This window comes from Geotrypetes seraphini, chromosome 5, assembly GCF_902459505.1.
Source record: "Geotrypetes seraphini chromosome 5, aGeoSer1.1, whole genome shotgun sequence".
NCBI lineage: Eukaryota > Metazoa > Chordata > Amphibia > Gymnophiona > Dermophiidae > Geotrypetes > Geotrypetes seraphini.
The window spans coordinates 251,605,536-251,630,994 of NC_047088.1; the positions used below are offsets into that span (position 1 = coordinate 251,605,536).

Genomic DNA, 25,459 nt, shown 5'->3' on the forward strand with positions numbered 1-25,459 from the left:
CTTCCTTATAGGTGATGGTCAGCCCCCCAAACCACCTCCAGAATCCCCTAGACCCACTTATCTACCACCCCAATATCCCGTATGGCTGCAGGAGCCACTTATATGCCAGTAAAAAAGGGTTTTGGGGTGTATAGGGCAGTGCACATGTTTCAGTATCAATGCAGTGATTACAGGGGCTTATGGGCATGGGTCCTCCTCTCTATGGGTCCCCACCCCACCCCCAAGATGACTTAAGCTGCCTCTGGGCTGGATGACTAGGCTTTCTGTGCCAGGCTGCCAGGTGATGATGGTCTGGAGGCTGAAATTTAAAGTTGTGAATATAATTTTTATGGGGGTGGGGGGGGGGGGTTTGGTGATCACTGGGGTAGTGTGTGGGGGTCTGTGTTATGTGTTTTCAGTGCTTATCTGGTGAGTTTAGGTGGGTTCCGTCTAGGCTCTGTTGTTAAACTTTCGGTTATACATGCTGTACGACTAAGTCTAAGCCGGCCTACGTCCCGCCCAACTCCCACCGTCGACACGCCTCCCGAAATGCCCCATTTAGCTTTGGACGTTGAGCGGCACTATGAAGGCCTAGGTCGTTTTTAAATATGTCCAAAACCCGGTTTTATTATCGGCGCTTGGACGTTTTTGAGAAATGTTTGTCCAAGTGCCGACTAGGCCAGTTTTTGGACGTTTTTCTCTTTCGATTATGAGCCCCTATGTCTCCTCCTTTATTAATTTAAATCCTTAAAAACTTATTAAATTTAAACTACAAAAACTATTTTGGTATGGAATATATATTACTTAAAATAGATGAGCATGCCATTTTTGAAACTCAGGACCAACTCATATCAAACCATATATATTACCTAATCAAATTCAATCAAGATATCTCATCTCAAATTCTTATTCAATTTCACTGCAATTCATTTCCTCTTATTGTTAATTATAGTTCATCCCATTGTTTTCATCAGTTCATGTATCTTACATATTTCACTAATTACCACAAAATTTTTTAACAATGTTACTAATACTTAAAGTGCATAATATAAAGTGCTCAGTGAAAGTGCTTCATTATTATAAATACAATAAATACATTAAAAAATGCTCTGAGACAATCTTAAATTCACTAAATCAATGACTTTCCTATCAAAGTTTTAAACATTTCTTCAAACATTCATTTAAAAAAAGTTCATTAGCAAAAATTGAGTTCGCTTTGAAAAAAGTTCAAATGAAAAGAAGGAAGTTCATATGAAAAAAGGGATATTATCAAATCGTTGCTTCTAACTTATATCCAAAAGGAAATTCATTGTAGCTTATAACTTCTGGCTTTCCATTTAATATAATAAACTAATGTAGTCTTTTACAAATACTTAGCTCTTTAACTCGAGTAGCCCACTGTCAAATCAGCATCATTGCTTCTAACTTATATCCGACCAGGCCTTAGTTTCGTGGGATAAACTCGGCACCCCCGCTGCTTCAGGGAAATGGCTGAGTATTGCTTAGTCTATCTTCTTCATCACATTGGACCCATTTTGCTGAAATTAAACTATTTTGTTTCACATTTTTGTTTGGTAGTTGTGTGGCTCTATGAAGTTGACAGTTTCAGAACTGAGAGATTGCCACTCTTCACAGCTTACTGGCAAACACTGTTTGGAGGTGTGGTACAGGGTTAGTGCATTCCACATGGAAATACGTAGTTGCATATATTTTCTTTCCAAGGGCCTCACATGAAGTAAAGGGAACAAAGGGATTTTTGGAATGTTGTTAACCCTGAAACCAAGTAACAATGCCATTTCTGTTGTCTTATTTTAAGCTTCTACCGTTAGTGCAAAGTCCTTGCCAACCTCAGGCACTCTGCAGCGATCACGCAGTGATATAGATGTGAATGCAGCTGCCAATGCCAAGTCAAAAGCAGCAGGTTCTCCAGCTTCTGTCCCCTTCAGTTCTGCTGCAGCCTTACCTCCAGGATCTTATGCTTCACTAGGTAAACCCATGTACTGTGTAAATATTCCTTGGAAGAATGCCATATGTTGATCACATGACTTTTCATGTATGCTGGTCCTTTTTAGGGCCTGAGTAATAGCTTAACAAAAGGAATAAAAGGAAAGAGTGTCATTTTCTACTTTTCTCCAGCTCTGCCATCTCCTCATGGGGAGGGGGGAGAATTTGCATCTTTCTCTCTACACATGTAGCACGAGATTGGGTGGTTTTTTTTTCTGCAGCCACACTGAGGGTAAAAAAAGTTGTGCAGAAAGAAAAGGCCCTTGATGTTGGTACACATTAATTTATTATGCAGTTTAAGCCATTGACCAAAGAAGAAAATGATTTCTATTTTCATTCCATTCTTACAACATACTGTTTTTACTGAGCAGCATCCCTTAGCAAAAAACTTGATCTCCCACCAACAGACTTGCCTTCTAAGCACATACTGATGCTTCTTATTTACCTGTTTTCAAGCTGTAGCCCCTGAATACTTACATCCTCATGCAGGTTCCATGCTTTTTGCTTTGTTTTACTCAAACCACTACCGTTGTATAAATGCAACATTGTGTGTTACAAGTTGGAGCAAGAGCATGCTTTATGTCTTTCCTGGAGAAATATGATGGGAACTATACAATCAAGCTGGAGTATTTGCCAGTTGAGAAAATGACTGAATAGTAAATATGTGAAGATGCTTCTGAGTTTTAATTTGCCTTTAAACTATGGTTTGCTTTTAATAAAATACATAGCTCTATGCTTTCTGTAGTACACGAAGCAAGAACCCTCACATGTTGATGTTACTAACTGTTATCCCTTCCCTTATTTTTTTAAATTTGCTTAAAGATGGTACTGCCACTAAACCTGAGGGTAAGCAGTTTGTTTCTGTCACAAAAATCTGTCTTCAGATGTGCACTCACTCTTGGTCTCTGTGCCCACCAGTTGTCTTTAGAAAGTCCTGTTCCTGGTTTTCATCTGTGTTCCCTAGTCACTTGCATGAATTGTTGCATGGCTGCTTTTCTTAGCTCATCCCAGCACCTCTGGTTATCATGTTTGCATAAAAAATGTTCACTAAGGTTCAGTGGTTTAATGATTATGCTGTTCCAGATTGACGCAGTGGATCAAAAGGGATACTATACCTTATGGAAACTACGTACCATCAGATCCTACTTCGATGCCACTGCTTTCACAATTTTAGTTCAGACATTACTTCTGAATATACTGGACTATTGCAATATTGTATATTTGACAAGTACTAAGAAAAATTTGGCTAGATTGACCCTTGTTCAGAATACAGCAGTAAAAATATTTTATGGGGAACTACAAGAACAAGAGGGCACCCGGAGAAACTAAAAGGGGACAGGTTTAAAACCAATGCTAGGAAGTACTTCTTCACTCAGAGGGTGGTGGATACCTGGAATGTGCTTCCAGAGGGTGTGATAGGACAGAGTATTTTACAGGGTTTCAAAGAGAAACTGGATAAATTCTTGAAAGAAAAAGTTATTGAAGGATATAGATAGGGAAGATATAGGATAAAGAAAGGGTACAGTTAGAAGGATATAGATAAGGAAGGATAAAAGGGATTGAAGGATATAAAGGATCACTTACAGGTCATGGTCCTGATGGGCCGCCGCGGGAGCGGACTGCTGGGCGCGATGGACCCAGCGGAAGCAAATTCTTAAGTATGACCACGTAACTTCCTATTACTATGAGCTGCATTGGCTTCCAGTTGAGGCTCGGGTGATCTTTAAGTTAGGATGCTTATATTATAAAGTTGCTTCTGGTGTTGCCCCATTATATCTTGCCGACATATTTGTTATTGTGGCGAATGAGAATAGTAGAAAATGTCATGCCCTATTTACATTTCCTCAGCCAAGGGCTGTAAAAGTAAGAAACATGGGCATTGGCTTTCCTACCAAGCAGCTTGCTATGACAAAGATTTCCGTCCATTATTAATTAGATCTACGTCTTATGAACATTTTAGAAAACTGTTGAAAACTTTTCTTTTTTCTAAATTTCTGATCAACTAGATTTTCTGTATATCATATTATTCCTGTATTTTTTCATAGCATAAATCTTTTGTTAATCGCATTGAGCTTATGGCTATGCGGTCTAGAAATCTGCTATTATGTTATGTTATCCAGTTTTCCCCTGGCTGTCATCACCACCCCAATGAATGTTCTTTCTCTCTCTCTCTCTCCCTCCATCCTCCCAGTAAAATAGATTAAGTTATGAATGCACAGACATAGCTGAGCTGACCAAGATTCTTATAGATTTGTGGATGATATGAGGGGCAGATATACTTCATTACACTCAGTTGTATTCTTTATTTCCTTGCTGTCTCCCTAGAAACTGCTCGTGCCTTATGTCCTTTGATGGGCAAACTGTCTCTTCTGTGCATAGGTTGATCATGAGCAGGATATCTTTCTGCTGCTTCCTCTTTCCTTTCGGAAAAATGGAAGGATGTTTCTATGAGCATCACTTGTGAAATGGGCCTCCTTTAAGCTGGTCAAAATTTTACTCCTGGTGGAATTCTGCATGACTATGCAATGCAGAATTTCCATAGAATTGCACAGTCACGCAGAATTTCCTTTTCCCGTACAGAATCTTGCAGTATCAGCGTCTTTAGGTTGTGCTATCAACAGCAGTTCCCACACACTGCCTGATGCTAACCCGGAAGTCTCTCTGTCGCGAGGGGAGGCTTCCAGGTTAGCCGCAGATAGTATGTGAGAGTCACTGCTGATACTGTGACTTAAAGAAGCAATCCTTAAGAGTACAGGAGGGGAGGTAAGGGTTGAGACGAAGGAAAGTTGGTGGCACAGGGGGAGGGAAGGGTTGAGAGGAAGGAAAGTTGATGACACAGGAGGAAGGAAGGGATGGGTGAGAGGAGGAAAGTTGGTGACGGAAGGGGAGGGTGAGAGGAAGGAAAGTTATTGGCATGGGAGGTGGGGGAGAGAATGAGAGGAAGGAAAGATGCTGGCACAGAGGGAGAAGAGAGAGACCTGCATGGTGAGGGGAGAGGATGAAATTGCACACAATGGAGGGAGATAGAGAGATTTGACACAGGATCCAAAGGAGAGAGAGAGAGGTGTTGGACAAGGGGGTGGATGAGAGGGAGGGAGAGATAAATAGGAGGTGGAAGGGGAGCAGGAGGGAGATGTTGGGATCCAGGAGCAGAATGGAGTGGTGGAGAAATGCTGGACCATGGGGAGAGTAAAGAAGGGAAGAGATAGGGAGATGTCAGGCTATGAGGGTGGGGAGGGAAGGTAGAGAGAACATATGCTGGGCTATAAGGGTGGAGGAAGGAAGATGCTAAGAATGGTAGAAACCTGAGGGAGAAGAGAGGGTGGCAAGGAAACAGATGAGAGGATAGATATAACAGAGGGTAAAAATATGGTAATGGAGGTACATTGAAGATGAAAGGGAATGGAGGGTTAAGGAAGGAATGAGATGGGGAATGGGAGAGAAGATGAACATATGATAGGTAGCTGAAAAGTGAAAAAGAGAAGGATAAGAAAGAGGCAGAAAAGGAATGATCAATATGACTGAGGCAGTTGTAATGAGGAGCGAGTAGAAAAGACAAATGGATAGCAGCCACTTGAAGAATTAGCAGATGACAGGAAAGCAGAAAAAAGAAACTGGAACCAACTTAATGGAAAAATAAAACATCCAGACAACAAAAGTAGACGAAAAACATTTATTTGGATGATAATTAGCAAAATTATTGTTTAAATTTTGACAAATAAACTTGCAGAGTTTGCTAATTTTGTACGCAGAATTTTGAATTTTTTTACACAGAATTCCGCCAGGAGTAAAATTTGGTTTTAGAATTAGTCATGGATACAGACAGTGTTCTTTTGCTCATCCTGTATCCATCACTGACAATGAACCTCTCAATGGATTCTTCCACCATAGACAGTCTATATATCTCCCACCCTCAAGGCTGTGACCACTGTTTTTACAATATACTCAATCTTTTACTGGAAACTCATTCGCTATTGTCCTATTAGACCAGTTTAGACTCATGCATTATGTCCCCCTATCAACAGATGGAGGCAGAGACTTGAAGATTCCAATGACATCATCAGTATAAGAGGTGATGCAGCCAGAAACATTCCAGTATTTCTCTGCCTCCAGCAGATGGTGCAGGTTGACCTGTGCAGCAGGATTTCTTCTGAACAGGCCCTTCTCCCCATGGTGCAATAGACAGTGTGCAGCCCTTCAGGTTGAGCCTTGGCCTAGGTGTTACTCCCAGGGACTGGTCCATTGACCATCTTCTGGTCAAATGTGGAGATATTTCTCCCTCTAGAGTCCTGAGTTCTAGCCCACAAGCTTTTTTTGTTGAGGCCAGTCAATGGGGATCCTAAAGAGTCTTGTCCAGAGGGGGTTAGTAGTATTCTCCTCTAAATGCAGACTTAAAAATAAATAAATGAACAAAAGAAAGAAAAGAGTTTAAGACTGCCAATAAAGAGTTGGACTGCCAAGATAACAGCTGAGGTAACAGCAGCAGTGGAGGTGGCCCTTGATTTAAAAGGATAGGGGGGTGTTTTAATTATTTAGAGGTATAAATTTCATAATATTTTATAATATTGTTAGTTAAGTATACTTCATTATTATTGTAGGTTAAGAAGGGATTTAAAATATTTCTTGTATTAATTCTGATGTTAATAATGTATTTTCATACAGTATTCTTTTGATTTTATAACTATATACATTGTCAAGTTCAAAATATCAATAAAGAAATTGAAAAAAAATAATAATAATAATAATAATTGCAAGCTATTTTTGATATGGCGGATGCCACTCATGAACGTTTGGACAGTACAGTATGGAACTTGAAATCAATGAGATCCAACAATGGTGGGCAAATTAGACCAAACTACAGCGGTTACGGGCCCCAATGCTACTCTTGAAAAGCGGCTGCTCGAGTTGGAGAACAAACTAGATGACCTAGAAAATTGTTCTTGAAGAAATAACCTGAGACTCATTAGTATTCCCAAAACATCCCTTCTCTTTTACTGGAAAAATGGTTTGTGGAATTCATACCTCTAGATTCACAACTAGGACTTTTGAGAATTGAGCAGGCACACAGGGTGGGTCCACCACGCTAAGCCGGCACCAGGCCACGAGCAGTAATCTTACAGCTCCTACACTTCGCCCACAAACAAGCCATTCTGTGTTCTGTTCGCTCTGGAACTGATTTCAGATATGAGGGTCACAGAATATTGTGTTTCCAAGATTATTTAGCGTGAGTATCGATGGCTCGGAAAGCCTTTGTACCGATTTGTGCATCGCTGGCGGTGAAGAAGATCAAATTTTCATTGCTTTTCCCAGCAAAGCTTAGGATTGATCATGCTTGCAATGACCAGATTTTTGAATAACTTGGTCCAGCTCAGGACTTCTTGAACATGTTGTCTACAGACCTCAGACCTTTGTAGGCCCTTCAGCTGGTGCTTCCATTTCCAATCTGAGACACTTGGTGGGCTCCTTATTGTCTTGGATACAAACAGGAGAAACTGCCCTCACAACGGTGAAAAGCAAATACAACAACAAAGGTGACCAACTTATGTTCAATCTCTTTATTGGTAATTAAGTAAAGTCACAACCATTTAGTAGGTCAACAGGCTCCCAGAAAATAAGTCCCATGATAGGCACAGTGGAGAATCCTGATGTTGTAGATGATGAAATGAACAATAAGGAGCCCATACAACAACAAAGGTGTTCAATCTCTTTATTGTTAAATAGACTATTTACCAATAAAGAGATTGAACATCAATTGGTCACCTTTGTTGTTGTATGGGCTCCTTATTGTTCATTTCATCATCTGCAACATCAGGATTCTCCACTGTGCCTGTCATGGGACTTACTTTCTAGGAGCCCAGTGCCTCTAGACCTACTAAATGGTTGTGACTTTACTTAATTACACTAAGAGCTTGGGCATCCTAGAGCAGTTTTTCTTTCATATCAAGGGTCTATTCTATGGAAGGGTATTCTTTATTACTCTACACCTATAATTTCAATGTTTGACTGTTTATTTTTATTTCTAGTTTTCATATTGGGAGACAGTCATTCTCAAGGGGAAGCTGGCATCAAGTGAGAGACTGTAGAGCCAGTTTATGCTCCTTGGTATAGTGGGTGGGGATTGTAGGAATAGAAGCCCATGCAGCTTTAAAGGGGGGGATGGGGGAGGGGTTTGGGAAGAGAGGGGTAGGGAATGTTGATAATTAGTGATGGTTTCTATAGATGTCCTTCATAGGACAGTTTGGGATTGGTTATTCTATGGGGGCACGGATACTGGCTGAGATGCCCAAACCCCTTTAGTTGAAATTATCGTGTCTCATGCTGGCTCCCATGATTAATGCATTCTAATCTAATCTAATCTTCCATTTGTGCGTCGCACATACCTATACAAGCTCAAGGCGACAGATCAAGGAGGAAGGGGGAAAATAGTAGAGAAGGGGGTATGGAGAAAATAAGAGAGGGGACCCAGAAGTATGGGGTTATACAGAAACTAAGACTGTTAATTGTCAGAGGTGTCTTCAGGTTTTTCTGAATGTAGTGTTTGAGATGGTTTCACCCCACCCATTCTTGCACTTTAGTTAGCGCTCTGCTTTTGGGCTATAATTACTTGTATTGTTGCCATAAGACCCTCTGAAAGTGCCTCTGGTCAAACCCCTTTTACCTCATTAAATTGTATATATTCCTCAAGATGTCATTCCATTTGCCTCACAATCTCTAGATCAGCTAAAAGGTTGTCATTTGAACACCAAAACTTTTTACCTCTGTTCCTACCCTTCTCAAATAACTTCCCCCACACAGGTGTGTTATCTGAACATGTGATCATCTCCAATTAGTGCCCACTGGAACCGGGGAAACAGTGTCTTATTAAAAAAAAAACAGGAATTCAGTCTTTGAGTATGTGCGATGAACATGTGAAAAGTAGGTATAGGCCTGCTCCTCACTATGAGTTTCCTTGCAGTTGTCCACTAGATCAGTGTTCTTCAACCTTTTTACACCTATGGACCGGCGGAAATAAAATAATTATTTCGTGGACCGGCAAACTACTAAGAGTGAAATTGTTTTTAAAAACCATTGCCGCCCCATCCCCGCGAGCTCGGTCCCACAAACCATCTGATCCCATCTGCACAAGCCTCAAATAGTTATGATTTTATATTGAACATATTTTATTAAAGTATAAAAAGAAACAATATTCTATACAATTGTCATTTTATAAATACAAATAATACAGGGCAAAGATCAACAAAAACCCTGTCTCCCCTCCCCTTCACATATATCCCCTCTATCAAGAAAACTGAATAAGCTAAATTATTACAGAGTGCTACACAAATATCATGTAATAGAATACCACAGTCACACATGACAGGAATGGTGTTAGGGGAGTAGAACTAGGGCAACTGCCCCCTGGTCAGAGAGAGCCCTAAGCCAGCTGGAAGCTAAAGAAGTAGTGCCTGGGCTTTGCACTCCCCAGTTATGTCTAGCAAGATACATACTTCAAATCTGATATATTTTAATCACAAGATAGAAATAAAATTATTTTTTTCTACCTTTTGTCGTCTCTGGTTTCTGCTTTCATTGCCTTTTCACTCTCTTCCATCCAGCGTCTGCCCTAAGAACATAAGAATTGCCACTGCTGGGTCAGACCAGTGGTCCATCATGCCCAGCAGTCTGCTCACGCGGCGGCCCTCTGGTCTAAGGCCAGTACCCTAACTGAGACTAGCCCTACCAGCGCACATTCTTGTTCAGCAGGAACTTATCTAACTTTGTCTTGAATCCTTGGAGGGTGTTTTTCTCTATAACAGCTTCTGGAAGAGCGTTCCAGCTTTCTACCACTCTCTGGGTGAAGAAGAACTTCCTTACGTTTGTACGGAATCTACCCCCTTTCAACTTTAGAGAGTGCCCTCTCGTTCTCCCTACCTTGGAGAGGGTGAATAGTGTTTTTCTCTACTAAGTCTATTCCCTTCAGTATCTTGAATGTTTCGATCATGTCCCCTCTTAATCTCCTGTGTTCGAGGGAGAAGAGGCCCAGTTTCTCTAATCTTTCGCTGTACGGCAGCTCCTCCAACCCCTTAACCATCTTAGTTGCTCTTCTCTGGACCCTTTCGAGTAGTACCGTGTCCTTCTTCATGTACGGTGACCAGTGCTGGACACAGTACTCCAGATGAGGGCGTACCATGGCCCGGTAAAGCGGCATGATAACCTTCTCTGTCTCTTCAGTCCAGCATCTGCCCCTTCCATCTTTCCTCCTGCCCCCCTCTCCCCCCCCCCAATTTGGTCTGGCATCCATCATCTTCCTTCTGTTCCCCTCATGGTCTGGCATCTCTGTCCTTCCCTCCCCCCTGTGGTTTTTAGCATCTCTCTCTTCTCATTTCCTCCACTCAGATCTGATATCGTTCTCTGCTCTCTCTTCCCTTTTCTTCTCTGGTCTTCCTTCTCTATTTTCTGCCTCCATCTAAATTAAATTCTTTCTTACTATTTAGTCCTGTTTCCCTCTTTTCACTGTGTCTACCCACAGCTTGTCACTCCTTTCCCTCACCCCTCCATTATCTTACTATTTTCTTCCCCCTTTATTTATCTCCTTCCATCCAGTATGTGTTCTTTCCCCACTTCCATTCAGCATCTGCTCTCCCCTCTCAACTGACATCCATCCTTCTGCTCTCTCTCCCTTCTTCTCACTTCCATCATCTGTTCCCTTCTCTCTCTCATTTCCTCCATTCCATCATCTGCCCCTTCTCCCTCCCCCCCCTCCAACTTCCATTATCTGCCCCCCTTCCCCTCACCTTTGCGGGTCACTTTCTTTCCCCTGAGGTGGCTCATATCAGAGGGGAAGCTTTGGCCGAGCAGAACCGCTTGCAAGGAACAGTGGAACTTACTTGATTGATGTCGATGCTGGGGCCCGTTGCCGTTTGAAGATGAAAAAAAAAAAAAGGTGGAAAAAAAGGGACCTGCAAAGGCGAGAGGAAGGGAAACCTCCAGGACAGTTGCTCTTTGCCCTCCTTCAGTGGCCCAAGAATCCAGACCAACAGCGGCAGCTCTATGTATTTTTAACTTCGGCACAGAACTGCCCCTAATCAATAGTTTAGCGCGGTTTCATGAGGCAGCCTCGGGGCCTTTGCTAGGCCGGCCCGCTTCGATGATGCGATGTGGGCCGGCCTAGCAAAGGCCCCGAAGCTGCCTTATGAAACCGCGCTAAACTATTGATTAGGGGCAGCTCTGTGCCGAAGTAAAAAAATACACAGAGCTACCGCTGCTGGTCTGAAGGTGCGGAGACAAGGCAGGAGGCAAACGCGGTGGAAGGCAGGAGTCCCGGCACCGCGACTGCAACAGGAAGTTGCAAGTCAGCTGACGCCGGCCTTTCGTTGCGGCGGGGACCGAATCCTTCTCGGACCGGCAAGATTTTTTGCGGACCGGCACCGGTCCGCGGACCGGCGGTTGAAGAACTGTGCACCAGATTAAGTGTCTTTATAAACTTATGAAATTGTTTCCTCTCCCTCCCACATAGGGCTCTGCACCATGAGTATTATTCACTTTCAGGGTCAAGGTAAGGTTAGTCACTCCCCATATAAATAATTTTTTAAATAAATAAGAGCCCTTTTTACTCATAAATAAGAGTCTCTTTGACCCTTGTTAGGAGCATATACAGTTCTTCCATTAATTATTCCCATAAGAACTGGCCCCCATAATCCATTTTTTCATATCAGGCAGCATTATGGGGCAAAGATCTAGAACAGTTGCTTCTGCTTACTGATACTTATGAGGAATTTAGGAGACATCTAAAAACACATCCGTTTTTGAAGTACTTAGGTAGGTAATTTTATCATGCAATAATCAGATCTTTTTAGGGTTTTTTTTAATTATTCGCTTTTACCTTTTTAGTTTTATTCAATTTGTTGTATTTTTAACTATTGTAAACCGCATAGAACTTTACGGCCTTGTGGTATATAAACTGTTGTTATTATTTTTAAATTTCCACCTGTAATTGTTTCCCAAATAAAATATCCACTCCTCTTTTTATTTTTTTTCTTTTCCTCAAATTTGATGCTCAAAGTTGGATAGGATAAAAGGAATTCACTACAAATTTCTCATGTATAAGTTAAAAGTGGACAAATCAAGAAAAGAGTGGAGGAACAAAACTGAAAATTTGACCAATCGGCTCTATTAGTAAACGTCCTCACGGCGCGGCTGAAAAAGCCAAATATCAGCTCAACTTCACACACATCACTGGCTTAAAAAGCAAGAAGCAATGCAACCTTGCGAGCACATCTCAAAATAACACCCCCCTACGTGGACTCACATTTCATGGTACAATGACCACGTCTTCAGGGCAACAGGGCAGAAAGTTCTACAATAAACAAATAAAATGTCATTTGTAATGCATCTTGCGACAGTATAATCAAACAATAATTAATATAAGTACTCACTGCATTGTTGTTCCCACAGATCAGTCTCCAGCTGCGTTAAATCCGACCTCATGTTGACGTCATGCTGATTGTGCAGAGGGGCATGGCAGACTCATTGGCAGTGGACTGTCACTTAACAGTGAAAAAAGACAGCATTAAAGGGGCACTGCCAGCCACAGAAGCATTAATAGAAATAGAACCAGTCAATAGCATTGTTCAGTCCAAAATTGTTCTTGTCGCTGCAGTACAAGCCAGCGATTTCCTCCCCTAATGGAGAGGGGAGTTTGATCTAGTACAAAGCAGCGTAAATCTGAAAAAGACTGCAACAGTTGCAAACAGTGCTGGACTATAGGGGCCTGGATTAATTCCCTGTTCAATGCACTTTGATGCTGCGTGAGTCTCAACTTAAGTTTCCTGCTTGTGTGGCCGACATCTAGTTTCTGGCACGGACAAACAAACACATACACCACATATGCAGTGTCATATGTGGTGGCATGGTGTAGAGGGTAACATTTCTGATCTAGGGGATTCACAAAGTCCGATATTGTTAACATGATGTTACAAGCTTTACAAGTTCCACAGGGACTGTGACCTCCCTTTACCTTTCCAGTGCTGCTTCGGGGACTCTTAAGCATTGCGGGACTCAGCAGTTCTTTAAAATTCATCCCTCTCTGGAAGGCAATCTGTAGTTGATGTCCAGAAAAACAGGGCATGACCGAAATCATGTCCCAATGTCGCTGGAGTATTCTGGCTATTTGATATGCTCTTGTATCAAAATTAAGAACACAGGTGATCACCTTCTCATCCTGTGTCCCTTACGTAGGGGAAAACGTAGGTCACGATTCATATAGAGTGCCCACTGTAAGCTTTATTGATAACATATGATGGATATCCCCTGTCTCTTAATTGGTTGGTCAACCCAGCAGCTTGTTGTTTGAATTCTTCCTTGTTCGAACATATTTTCCTGTATCTCAAAAATTGAGATATTGGAAGACTCTGTCTCAGGTGGGAAGGATGGAAACTTTGATAATGTAAGAAGGTACTCCAGTCCGTCATTTTTCTAAACACTGTGGTGTTATTGATGTGGCGGTATACAAAAATAAAGTTTATTATTAATATTCTGATTAGTCAGTGAAATTTTAACATCTAGAAAGGAAATTTCCTCTTGGCTACATTGCATAGCAAATGAAATCCAAGGATGTCGTTCGTCCAACCAAGATACAAATGTGTCCAGTTGTGATCTATCACCAGTCTATACCAAAAAAACATTGTTGATGTATCTCATCCAACAATTTATGTACTGATCAAAGGCAATCATTAAATTACGCGATAACCGGAACAGAGCTAGCGAAATGCAACAGATGTACTCGTATATTGTCTATTGGATAGTTTGTCCACGCACAGTGCAGCACTCAGCCTTTATTCATGGGGCAGCCATGAGGTCAGAAACATGGAAACTGCATTAAAAGATTGCACCATCGAAGAACAACATGCTGTAGTGCACTTTGGGTAGAGGGAGTGAAACCTATAGAAATTCACCATCGGATATTGACTCAGTATGGACATAGCACCATGAATCAATGAAAGGTTTATGAGTGGGTAAAAAGGTTTAAAGTGGGAAGAACAGATGTAGCTGACAAAGATTGTTCTGGTCGCCCATCAATATTGCGCACACAAGAGCACATTGACAGGGCGAATGCCTTGATTAGAGAAGAATGACAGATAACGGTGTCTCAATTGGCTGCAAATTTGGATATCGGCTATGGATTTGCATTTACCATAATGCATGATGACTTGGGATACAGGAAAGTCTGTGCACGATGGGATCCCAAACAACTTTAATGATCTGCACAAGTAACAACATGTGGAGGTTGCAACCCAGTTCCTGAGATGGTATGAAGAAGATCTGAGTATTCTGAAGAGCATTGTCACCGGCGACGAGATATAGGTGCATCACTGCTATCCAGAGAATAAAAAACAAAGGATGATGAAATAAAGGAAGAGATGCTCACCTGGCTTTGGGAGCAGCCGAAAATCTTCTCTCCAGGAATGCAGAAGTTAGTTGAACGATACAACAAATGCGTCATCTTGCAAGGGGAGTATGTGGAAAGTGATATGTTCAATTGCTCACAGTTACTTCTATTAAAGCCGTTAAATGTATTTTGCCTTTACTTTTTGATTTACCCTATCAAACTTTACCTATTTCGTTTGTTGTGAAGTTTAATTAAAACTTACTATCATGTTAATGAATATCTTGATGGATGTCATGGATGTATTATATAAAATTGTTACCTGACATAGATATGTTTTTTTTGCCTCTTTCCCTGTCCTTTTCATAGAAGATGGAACTCATAGGGAGGTTCTTCGTCAATAATAAAGCTACATAGCTGGGTGATATAATTTTGTTTTCAGTTTAGGCGTTCCAATGATATGTTCTTTAAAACAATATTTTTTTTCTTAATTTTTGCTAAATTTCTCTATGTGCAGGTCATTTGATTTTCTGTTTTGTGTCCTACAGGTCGTGTTCGCACAAGACGGCAGAGCTCTGGAAGTGCTACCAATGTGACCTCATCTCCTGTTGATACCCGGGGTCGCAGTAGAGCGAAAGTGGTTTCACAATCCCAACGTGAGACAGTTTCTGCAATTTTTGGGTGTTTCTTTTCTTGCATGTGTTCTAAAGCTAATTCTTTTCTGTGCAATTTGTATCTAATGAAGACTTTAGAAGTGTTCATTGTTGCTTTGTGCTGCTTTTTAAAACATGTAATTACTCTGTTGGTATAACATCTGTCACATGCCTGTAACCTGATACTGTCCCTTTGATGTTTTTGGCCCTTACCGTGCTATGCATTTCACTGAGCTTTTGTTGTAGGTTAAATACTATTATATACAACCCCTCAAAAACAGTGATCTCAGTATCTTTGTTTTCTTTAAAAAGTATTTGCTACTGATAGCAGGCCCTTGGCACCAACCATCTACCTGTAGTGCCCTTGATGCCAACCATCTGAGATTCATAAGTAAAGCAGAGTTAGATCAGGATAGCACTAGGTGGGAAGGCCTCAGAAAAGGACAGGATGCTGTTAGTGACTAAAGTATAGAACTAATATTTGAATATGGTTTAAGGCAGTGGTTCCCAACCCTGTCCCGGAGGACCACCAGGCCAATCGGGTTTTCAGACTAGCCCTAATGAATATGCACGAGAGAGATTTGCATATCATGGAAGTGACAGGCATGCAAATCTGCTCATTAGGGCTAGCTTGAAAATCCGATTAGCCTGGTGGTCCTCCAGGACAGGGTTGGGAACCACTGGTTTAAGGAAATGGAATGCTGCTGAGTTTAAACTTTTGAGATGAGGTCCTTTTTATTTTGGGAGCATGAAAGTGTTCAAAAATCACATTCATCTAGTTTCCTTCCTTTTTTGGAAAGAGCTTCTTCCAAGGGCTGTAGCTTTCCCAAAGTGCCATTGGTGTCATCAATACTAGTTAATTTGGATATTTTTTTTGCTGCTTTTCTGATTATGAAAAATCACTTAGAGTTAAATTCTATAAGAGACGCTTAAATATAGGCACCTAAAGTTTGGTGCCTAACTTTATTAGTAAAGTGGCTTCAATTATGAGCTTTAACAAGCTCAGAATTGAAAAAAATAATTAATTGGGGATAATGCCTATCTTCTTAGGCATGATTCTACAAAAGATAGATGCCTAACTCCAAAGTAGGCGTGTTTAGGGGTGGAGAAGGTCTTAGGTGCCGCTAGGCGTGATTCTCTAAAGGACCTAGGCACCTATAATGTAGGCCTTTAAAACCCTGGCCTATATTACAAGCACCTAAGTTTTAAGTTAGGTGTCAATAGGCATGATTCTGTAATCCAGTGGTTCCCAACCCTGTCCTGGAGGACCACCAGCCAGTCAGGTTTTCAGGATAGCCCTAATGATTTGCATGCCTGTCACCTCCATTATATGCAAATCTCATGCATATTCATTAGGGATATCTGGCTGGTGGTCCTCCAGGACATAGATGGGAACCACTGCTGTAATAGGTATCTAAGCGTGATTGACAGGCAATAGGCACCTATCTTTTTAGATGCCATTTACATAATTTCCCCCTGTGATGTTTGTATTTTTTGTTAATTTTATTTGCCATTCCAAGTTTATTAAAAATCTGTTATATCACGAAATCAAATTTCTAGGTGGTTTATAATACATTAAAAGGGCATAACATAGAATATTAATAATAGTATAGGATTAATAAAACAATTAAAATAATCAACATATTAATATCGAGACTAATAAAAACAAACAACAAGTTTCAATTTTATTGTATTTGATATACCGCCTAAGCCTAGGCGATTTACATAAAATGAAACACATATGTACAAATGCTTCAAAGGTAATTACATAATAAAATAAAGAGTAGGTTAGTATCGAGACTAACAAAATTACTTAATACAAACTGGAACAAAAGGAATAGGGTAGAACTACATAGTTGATAGGAAAGAACAGAGAAGGGAAATCACAGCAGGAAAATGGGGATATACATTCATTCCAAAAGAAAAAAAAAAACCCAAATCAAAAACTGAATAATGTGAGGAGAAAGGGCAAAAAAAAAATTCATTAAAAAATAAATAAAAATCATCCTCACAAGGATGGTTAGAGTCCAAAAGTATCTTTAAACAAAAATGCTTTTAATTTGGACTTGAAATGAGTTAAGGAGGTCGCTTCTCTTAAATGACTTGGAGTGGAGTTCCAGAGTGATAATGCGGTAACCGAAAAAAATATTAGCGTGTAAAGTGTTGATGTGCCTTAAAGACAGACTGGAAAGCAAGTTCTGAGAGACAGATTCGAAGATATCTTCCTCTCTAGCCCTAGATGGGATTTGTTCAATCCTTTTCATCATTTAAGGGTGCTTAACTTTTGAAGCAAGTATGCCCATAAGTTACATGAACTTTCTTTTTTTTAAAATTACCCTGCGGAAGGTCTTGCACACAGTTCCACCTTCTCTCATACATGTATTCATTTTCAGGTTTATTTTAGATACTTATAAAATACATATATAAGTGCAAACCCACCTTTAGGAACACCTCTGATCAGGTAAAATAAACTTATGTATATATCAAGTATATGTTATCTATAAATCCGAGTGTATACTATATTTCAATAAAATTCCAACTTTAAACTTGTCTTTAACACTTAGTAACTATTAATTTATAGAACCAAGGCCTCAGAAACACCTCCGTCTTCAATAATGAATTGTATCCGGCAGGAATACTGGTGTATAATTCTCCTCACTGGCCTCGATTTATTTTAAACTTATTTTTAAATTAATTTTAAAATAATTTAATATTTTTTAGAAGTTTTATAAATAATTTTAAATTAATCTTCCGATGAATTTCATACTTAACTTGAATTTGTCATATTTCAAAGTGACTGGGAGTTAATGATCCGACAAGATTTGCAAAGATTTTGCTTTATCAAGGATCCCCCAGTGCTGCTAATGTCATCCAACTCACTCTAATTTTCAAGTTTATAGATAAGATAGTTTGGAGTTTTATCCGAGTGTTTATTCATTTGTGGGAAATAGTAAGCCATCTGGAATTGAATTATTTCAGGTATATATGCACAAATTTACTGTTATATATTTCAAACATTTTTATAGAAGACCATTTCTCTAAGTGAAACACATTAGGTTCTTTGCAGGTTTGTTTGTTTTTTTACTGAATTTTTGAATAGTTGCAGTTGGTTTGCTTTTTTTAGCCTCTGTTCTGGCCAAATAGAGGCTTAAATAAATGATAGCAGTAAAAAAGATACCAGTATGGATCACTTTGCTAAAATCTAAATACACCACATCTAGTGCACTCCCTCCATCCAATTTGCTGGTCATCGAGTCAAAGAAATTGATCAGGTTTATCTGACACGACCTGCCTCTACTGAATCCATGCTGCCTTGGGTCCTGTAATCCACTGAATTCCAGAAACTGTATTCTCTGTTTTAAAAGCTTTTCCATTAATTTAGTTACCACAGAAGTTAGAAGCTGTGGGCTACCCCCGCTCTCTGTATATCAGATTAACAAGAAGTTCTACTCTATGCAGAGTCCCAAAGGCCCCTAGATTCAAGAAGCTACAACTTTCTCACCTTTCTGTGGTGGTTGAATCCACTCTCCCAAGTGACTTCTTGTCTTCTAATCTTTGAGTCGCTTGTTGTACCTCAACGGGAGAGATTGATGCATTCAGTTGCTGTTGTGCTTCTGGAGAAGCCTCTGGAAAAGTTCCCGCCTTATTATTTTCCACTTCAGTAAACACATCCTGTGCATATATTTTCTTACCAGAGAGCCATCTTCTCTCTTTAGCTTCTAGAACTTGGTTAGAAATATTAGCTCAAATTTTTCATGACAACAATTTATTAGGTGTGTTGCCAGATTCAAAGCATCTCTATTTCAATCTCAATAATTTGAAATTAATATTTTCTAGAGTTTGCTCCCACAACCAAGGCTTGAGAGAACATAGCTTGATCAAATTCTGCCATTACTGCCATAGAAGGATATTTTTTAATTTAAAGAAGATTTTTTTAATCTCCAGTTTTGCTGTGGTATCCTGACAAACAATTACTTGATTTAACCAAGTTTTCTTTTGTTGTACTCCCCATTTAATAAACCTCCACCTGACCACCACTTTTAGGGCATCCTACAGCATGTCCATCCTCACGTCTCCATTATTGTTTAGTTCCAAATATTCTGTAATGGAAGTTCTCCTCTTCCCTCTGCAAGAAACTCCCCAACCCTATATGTCATGTCTGTTTGTCCAAATTAGATTGCAAGCTCTTCTGAGCAGGGACCTTTTATTACATGTTAAATGTACAGCACTGCGTATGCCTTTCAGTGATAGAAATGATAAATAGTAGTAGCAGGGGAATTATTAATCTTTTAGTAAATGACCCCTTGATTAACTTTGTCCTCTTAGCAGGGAGTGATCAGAGCTCATATTAGTCCCTGCTTGTTAACAATAAAATCAATTCACATGTGAGTGAGAATGAAAAGACTCTGGATGCTGGGTTCTCCAGCCATCCACTCAATTAATCATAGCATCTGTTGTTTTAACTCCTGCCTGTATTTCGTTTACCCATGTCACTCCCCATCAATGGTCTGTTTAGAATGGGGCCTATGGTGATTAAAAACACCTAAATTTATACTACCAATTCGGTGTCAGGTCAAAAGCGCGCCGGGACAAAGGCGCGCCCAGACAATTGAGCGTAGTGTGCGCTGCTCTAAATTACTGTTTTTAGCACTCCAAAGGGGGGGTGTGGGGGGGGGAACACCCCCACTTTACTTAATAGACATCGCGCCGCGTTGTGGGGGGTTATAACCCCCCACATTTTACTGAAAACTTAAATTTTTCCCTGTTTTTAGGGAAAAAGTTCAGTTTACAGTAAAATGTGGAGGGTTACAACCCCCCAAACCCCCCATAACGCCGGTGCGATGTCTATTAAGTAAACTGGGGGGGTTCCCCAACAAAAACCCCCTTCGGAGCCCCTAAAAACTGTAATTTAGAGCGGCGTGGCGACGCGCGCTGCACTCAATTGTCGGCACGCGCTTTTGTCTTTCGCGCCGTTGTCTATGAACCACCAATTCTACTCTCTTCCAATGCAAAGGGAGAATAATAATGCAAAATCTACAATATACAAAGGAAGGTGGAGAACAAGACCTCGGTTCAAGCTATAAATGGCTAGGAAACAAATGCTATAACTAACAAATAACTTGTCAATGCACACACAGTGGACCCATTACAGTCATAGGTCTAAGAAAAAAACTCCACCTCCTAATAAAAACTCAAATACATTGGTCACTACTCCTCAAGCATCAGGAAACCAAAAGTATAGAATAATGACGTCTCCACAATTCAAAATATCAGGCTTAAACATCATTTAAAAAATTGTCTACTTATCTTATATCTTCATAAGCTGCGCTTGCCATTTGAAATCCAAATGGGAGTATCCTGTTTCACATGTAGCATTCCCGAGGGGAAGGAGGGGAGAGAAATAGTAGTAGAACTCCTCCATATAAGTTGTAGCAGTAATGGCCATTACTATTTCTCTCTTCCCCCCCCCCCCCAAGAATGCTACATGTGAAATGGGGTATTCCCGTTGGGATTGCAGATGTTTGGGCTGTGGCTCACTGGTTGAGCTGCTGCCTCTGCACTTGTGAGATCAAATCCCGGTGCTGCTCCCTGTGATCCTGAGCAAAGTCACTTAACCCTCCAGTGCCCATTGCTTTAAATGTCAGCTTTGAAATGTCAAAGCAACAAAAAGGCAGTATACAAGTTCCCATTCCCTTACAATTGTTTATTTGAAGTATTTGTTATATTGCTGTAATTTAAACTTTAATAAAAAGACCTCTAAAAATAAATAATAATAATAATTTAAAAAATCACCGTTATTGGAGTTTACCTGCAGTTATTGGATTCTGCATACTGTAACTGTAGAAAGAAACAAGTTTCTATCCAGGCTTTATTGTATTGTATATGGAATGTCTCATGCATTTGAGAGTCTGCTGAATTGTGGGATATCAGTGTGGATCTCACATAGCTTATGAAAGACCTATTTTACTCACTAAGGCCCCCTTTTATCAAGCTACATAAAAGGTTTTTTTATCGCAGACCACTGCGTTAAAAGCTTTGATGCGCATAGGAATTCCATGAGGGTCAGTTTTTAACCACAGTAGTCTGCCTTATGCAGCTTGATAAAAGGGGGCCTAAATTTTTGTTAGCTCAAGTGCTTGGCCTGGGAGGTTATTATTGTTGGTGATAGCTTTAGCTGGAGTTTCAGTTAGCCCTAATCAGAGATCAAATTGAGCCATCTTAGTCAGTGTTTCTCTGTTTCTAATGACTTATCTGCCCTATATCACATTGGTGGTTATTTTAGAAGCTCTGTTCTTAACTTGGATTTTTGAAAACTGGCATATTGCATTGACATCTAAATCCAACTTTTATAAAGAAAGGATATGGATGTCTACCAATGCAGTACATCCATATGGCAAGGGGCGTGGTCTGGGCATGTTTGAGACAGGATTAAGGAGAGTTCAGAATATCGATGCCCAACTGCGATCTTAGAAAGAGAGGGGACATCCATGTCTAAAAAGATGGACACTATTATTTAGACTTGGTTCTTCTTCTTTATTAATTTGATATACCGCCTTTACCATTTAAGGACGTAAGCGGTGAACATAGTAAATAAAAAACAATAAAAGGAAACCCAGTATCTTATAGCAAAGCAATAGTGAACTCTCTCACACTCATTCAATCCTAAAACAAAAAATTATAAAAGTAGCTTATCTGTCCCTCTTAGGCAGCCTCAACTGGAACTGTTCATATGGGAGAAAAAAATGTCTTCAAAAGTGCTTTAAAGCAGGGAAATGATTGTTCTGCCCTAATAAAATCAGGAAGAACATTCCAAAGACATGGATCCAAAAAGTAAAACGTACAGGGGCAAATTCTATAAATAGTGTCCTGATTGTGGGCAGCAGTAGGTGTCCTACCGTTGTCTAACCAGCCAAATAGGATGCATGTTTGCCCCCCCCCCCAAAAAAAAAAAATCTAGGGGCAGGCTGTCTACACTGTAGGCATCTGTTGTGGGTGCAGAGAGACGCGTTGGTATACTTAAGCTTGCCCAAGGCTGGGTGTGGGCATGGTTTCGCCCAGAAGTGGCCTTGGGCGAGCTTTAGCAGCCCTAAGCGTCTACCTAGGGTCGCGATAGACACCTGAAATGTAGGCCAGCAAAATGCTGGCCTACATTTCAAATAGACGCGTCTGCTGAGCTGATCGCAGCAAGGAAACCTCCCTGCCACAATAAGCTGAGCAGCCGCAACAGGGAAAGCACCCCGCTGTGAAGTCAGCTGGCAGGAGGGATTCCCATTCCCTCCCAGTGCCACCCCAGAACTCCCATGAATGTCTGCGGCAGAAGGAATATCCACTCCCTCCTGCCGCCAACCCTAGAACTTCCTCCCCCAACTGGTGACACCCCCCCCTCCAAAGCCCCCCCACCTGTAGACCTCCCGGCGCCTCTCTAACCATTAGATCTCACTGACACCCCCAGCCCCCCTCACAACCCCCAGCACCTTTTAAGATGAAAGTCCTGCCAGTAGGCCCTCCACTCCAAAATGGCGGGCCTCCCTCTTCCCAGAGCATTCTAGGATATACCAGGGAGGGGCCTAAGACTCTGATTGGCCCATATGCCTAATGCCCCTCCCACAGGAGAGGCCTAAGGCACTTGGGCCAACCGGAGTCTTAGGCCTCCTTCCCAGTGTATCCTTGGATGCACTGGAAGCGGCCTAAAACTCCGATTGGCCAGATACCTAATGGGAGGGGCCTTAGGCATCTATGCCAGTCAGAGCCATTGGCCCCTCCCTGGTGCATCTCAGAATGCACCTGAGAAGGGGAAGGCCCACCATTTTGGAGTGGTGGGCCTACTAGCAGAAGGGTGTATGCATCCCTCCAGCTGGACTTTTCATGGAGGTGTGGTGGTCTGGGGATGCTGTGGGGTCTACCAGTTAGGGTGAGTGCCGGGGGAGTTCTACAGGTTGGGGTGGGGCCTCTGGAGGTAGGGGGGTGTTGCTGGGTTGAGGAGGAAACGTTCTAGTGGAATGGCAGCAGGAGTTAGTGGGCATCCCTCCTGATGGGTGATTTGTTGGGGAGGGGGTGTTGGCTGGAAGGAGAGAGTGGGCATCCCTCCTGATGCAGACATTCGCGGGGGGTTCAGGGGTGGCGGCAGGAAGGAGTGGACATTATTCCTGCCTGCTGACTTCACGGGGTGGGAGAGGGGATTCAGTTGTTTCCTTCCGCGATCAGCTGATGGTAAAGGTTCAGACACAATTCTCTAACCGGCGCCTGTGACATAGGTGAAGTTTCGAGAATTGAGGTGGTTAGGATGCCAGTCTGCAATTCTCAGCCACTTCTTAGGCAGCTGCTGAGACCGGCATCCTATACAGAATTTCCCTCAGAGTGTCTAGTGGATGCTAAGTGTGCTTGACAGGGATTTGGCATAACCATTCTGTTGGAATGATCATAGAATATGGGAGGGGGGATATAAGGGATAGTAGAAGATGAAAAATAGGATGGGATACCTGCATGGAAAGTTTGAATAGTAAGAATAAGTATTTTGAACTTAAATTCTGAGATGTATAGGTAACCAATGTAAATGAGAAAAGAGGGGAGTAACATGATCATACCTAGATGATCTGAAAAACAAATGAGCTGCACAATTCTGTAATATTTGGAGACATTTAATCTGACCCATAGGATTCTTATCACATCTGGATTACAGAAAGGTGCTCCGATTGCCAGTTAACTGTCCACTGGAAGGATAAAGGCATGAAACCTCTTTAATCCCCCAATGTTTGCTGTCCCCCTCCTTCTACTCTGTATGTGAAACCAGCTCCATGGCAGCTTCAGGTATTATGGACATTCTTAACAAAGCAGCATACAGATCGGAGGAGTAGCTTGATAGTGCAGTGGACTGAGTTCCAGGGAACCTGGGTTCAAATCCTACTTCAGCACCTTTTTGGGGAACCCTCCAGAGACAGAAAGTATGTATAATACCTGAAGGCTATTGAAGTGGTATACATTTAGGTGGAGTTGGTATTTTTCTGTTACTGGAGGGCTCACAGTTAAAAAAAAAAAATCACAAACATCAGAAGTGAATTTTGAAGCCAGGTCCTCTGATTCTCAATACACTACTCTAACCATTAGGCTACCTCTCTGCTCTTCATAGATGTCTAAATGGCCATTTTATAAAATGAATCATCAACAAAAATACTCCTCTCACTACACAGTTGATTTACTTTTAAAGCCAAAAATTAGAAAAGTAAAAATTGACTGTGTAGTGAGAGGAGTATTTGTTGATGATTGATTTTATTTCTTCTCAGTATTAAGCTTGATCTGAAGTGTGCCTGTGAAAGTGGTCATTTTATAAAATAGGCATTCCTTTGCTGCCATGCAGACATCCATTTATAATTTGAATATTTCAGTTTGTGAAATATGTTTCCAGCATCTGGATGTCCATCTCACTTGTATTCTGTTCTAAAATAGATGTGAGATAGATGTTCATTTGTAAAAACTGCTTAGATAACCTTGATAGGCGGTATATAAAATCCGAATAAACTTGAATTTGTGACATTCTGACTTGGATGTCCATATTCTGAGCTGGGCGTCCTTTCTAAAATGCCATCCATTGTGTGTTTCATGTTTACCCAGACCTATTGCAAAGGTGGATTTTGAATTCTACCTTAAGTAATTTCTTCTAGCTGGCAAAAATAAGCTAATGAGATTAGTTCCAGTGGCTTTTGAGGCATGTAGTGATGCAAAAGCTTTGAGGAAAGTTTTGAAACTTGGCAGAAGCTCCTGACAAGGCATATAACAGGTTATGACCCCCCATCAGTATAATTCTTAAGATGCTGTTTTGGGGGAACACTGATGACTGGTAAGTAGCTACCCTATCTCATGCCCCTTCTTGGCTTAGCTAGGATCTCAGTGCAACAGCTAAATTCCACTGCAGGTTTTTAATCAGGCCTTCCAAAATGGCTCTGTAGAATCCACATGATTGGATTCAGAAAAAAATGCTCCTTTAGTAAGTATCCTTGATTAGATATTTTGTGTAACTTTGAACAAAGAATGATAGAAGTACTTTAGTAATAATATGATATGGAACATTGAGGCAGGAATGTTTGATTTTAGTTCCAATTTTGCCATGCCTTCTGATCTTGCACTGGTATCTTTGCTCAGCTATCTGTGCTTAGTTGACTCAGTTATGCAACCGGTGGAGCCTCCGTTCCTTTTATCGAGCTCTCATTCGGTGTTCAGATAATGAAATGAGCAAATGTACTCACTGAGAGGCAGCTGGAGTAAAATAAAGGGTAAACGTAATTGAAAATGAAACGTGTGATTGAAAATAATATTTTATCTCCTGAAAGGCAGAAATGTGGGAATTTTAGAAGGCAGAGCTGTTACCAAAGTAGGGAGATAAGGGTTTATTCTAGTGCGATGAGAAGCCTCTGAGCATTTCTTTGGGTATTGCACTTCATGGAATGTTAACATAAAAAACTGT

General features: G+C 41.0%; 1 protein-coding gene across 11 annotated transcripts in view; it reads left to right on the forward strand.

Annotated features, from left to right (window-relative positions):
• CLASP1 (cytoplasmic linker associated protein 1) overlaps nt 1–25,459 on the forward strand; it is a 506,270-nt gene that overhangs the window by 278,890 nt on the left and 201,921 nt on the right. For all 11 annotated transcript variants that reach the window (XM_033944379.1, XM_033944384.1, XM_033944387.1 and 8 more), the window contains exons 19-20: nt 1,796–1,966; nt 14,896–15,003. In XM_033944379.1, coding sequence (XP_033800270.1) covers nt 1,796–1,966; nt 14,896–15,003 — 279 coding nt within the window. The remainder of the gene's footprint in view (nt 1–1,795; nt 1,967–14,895; nt 15,004–25,459) is intronic.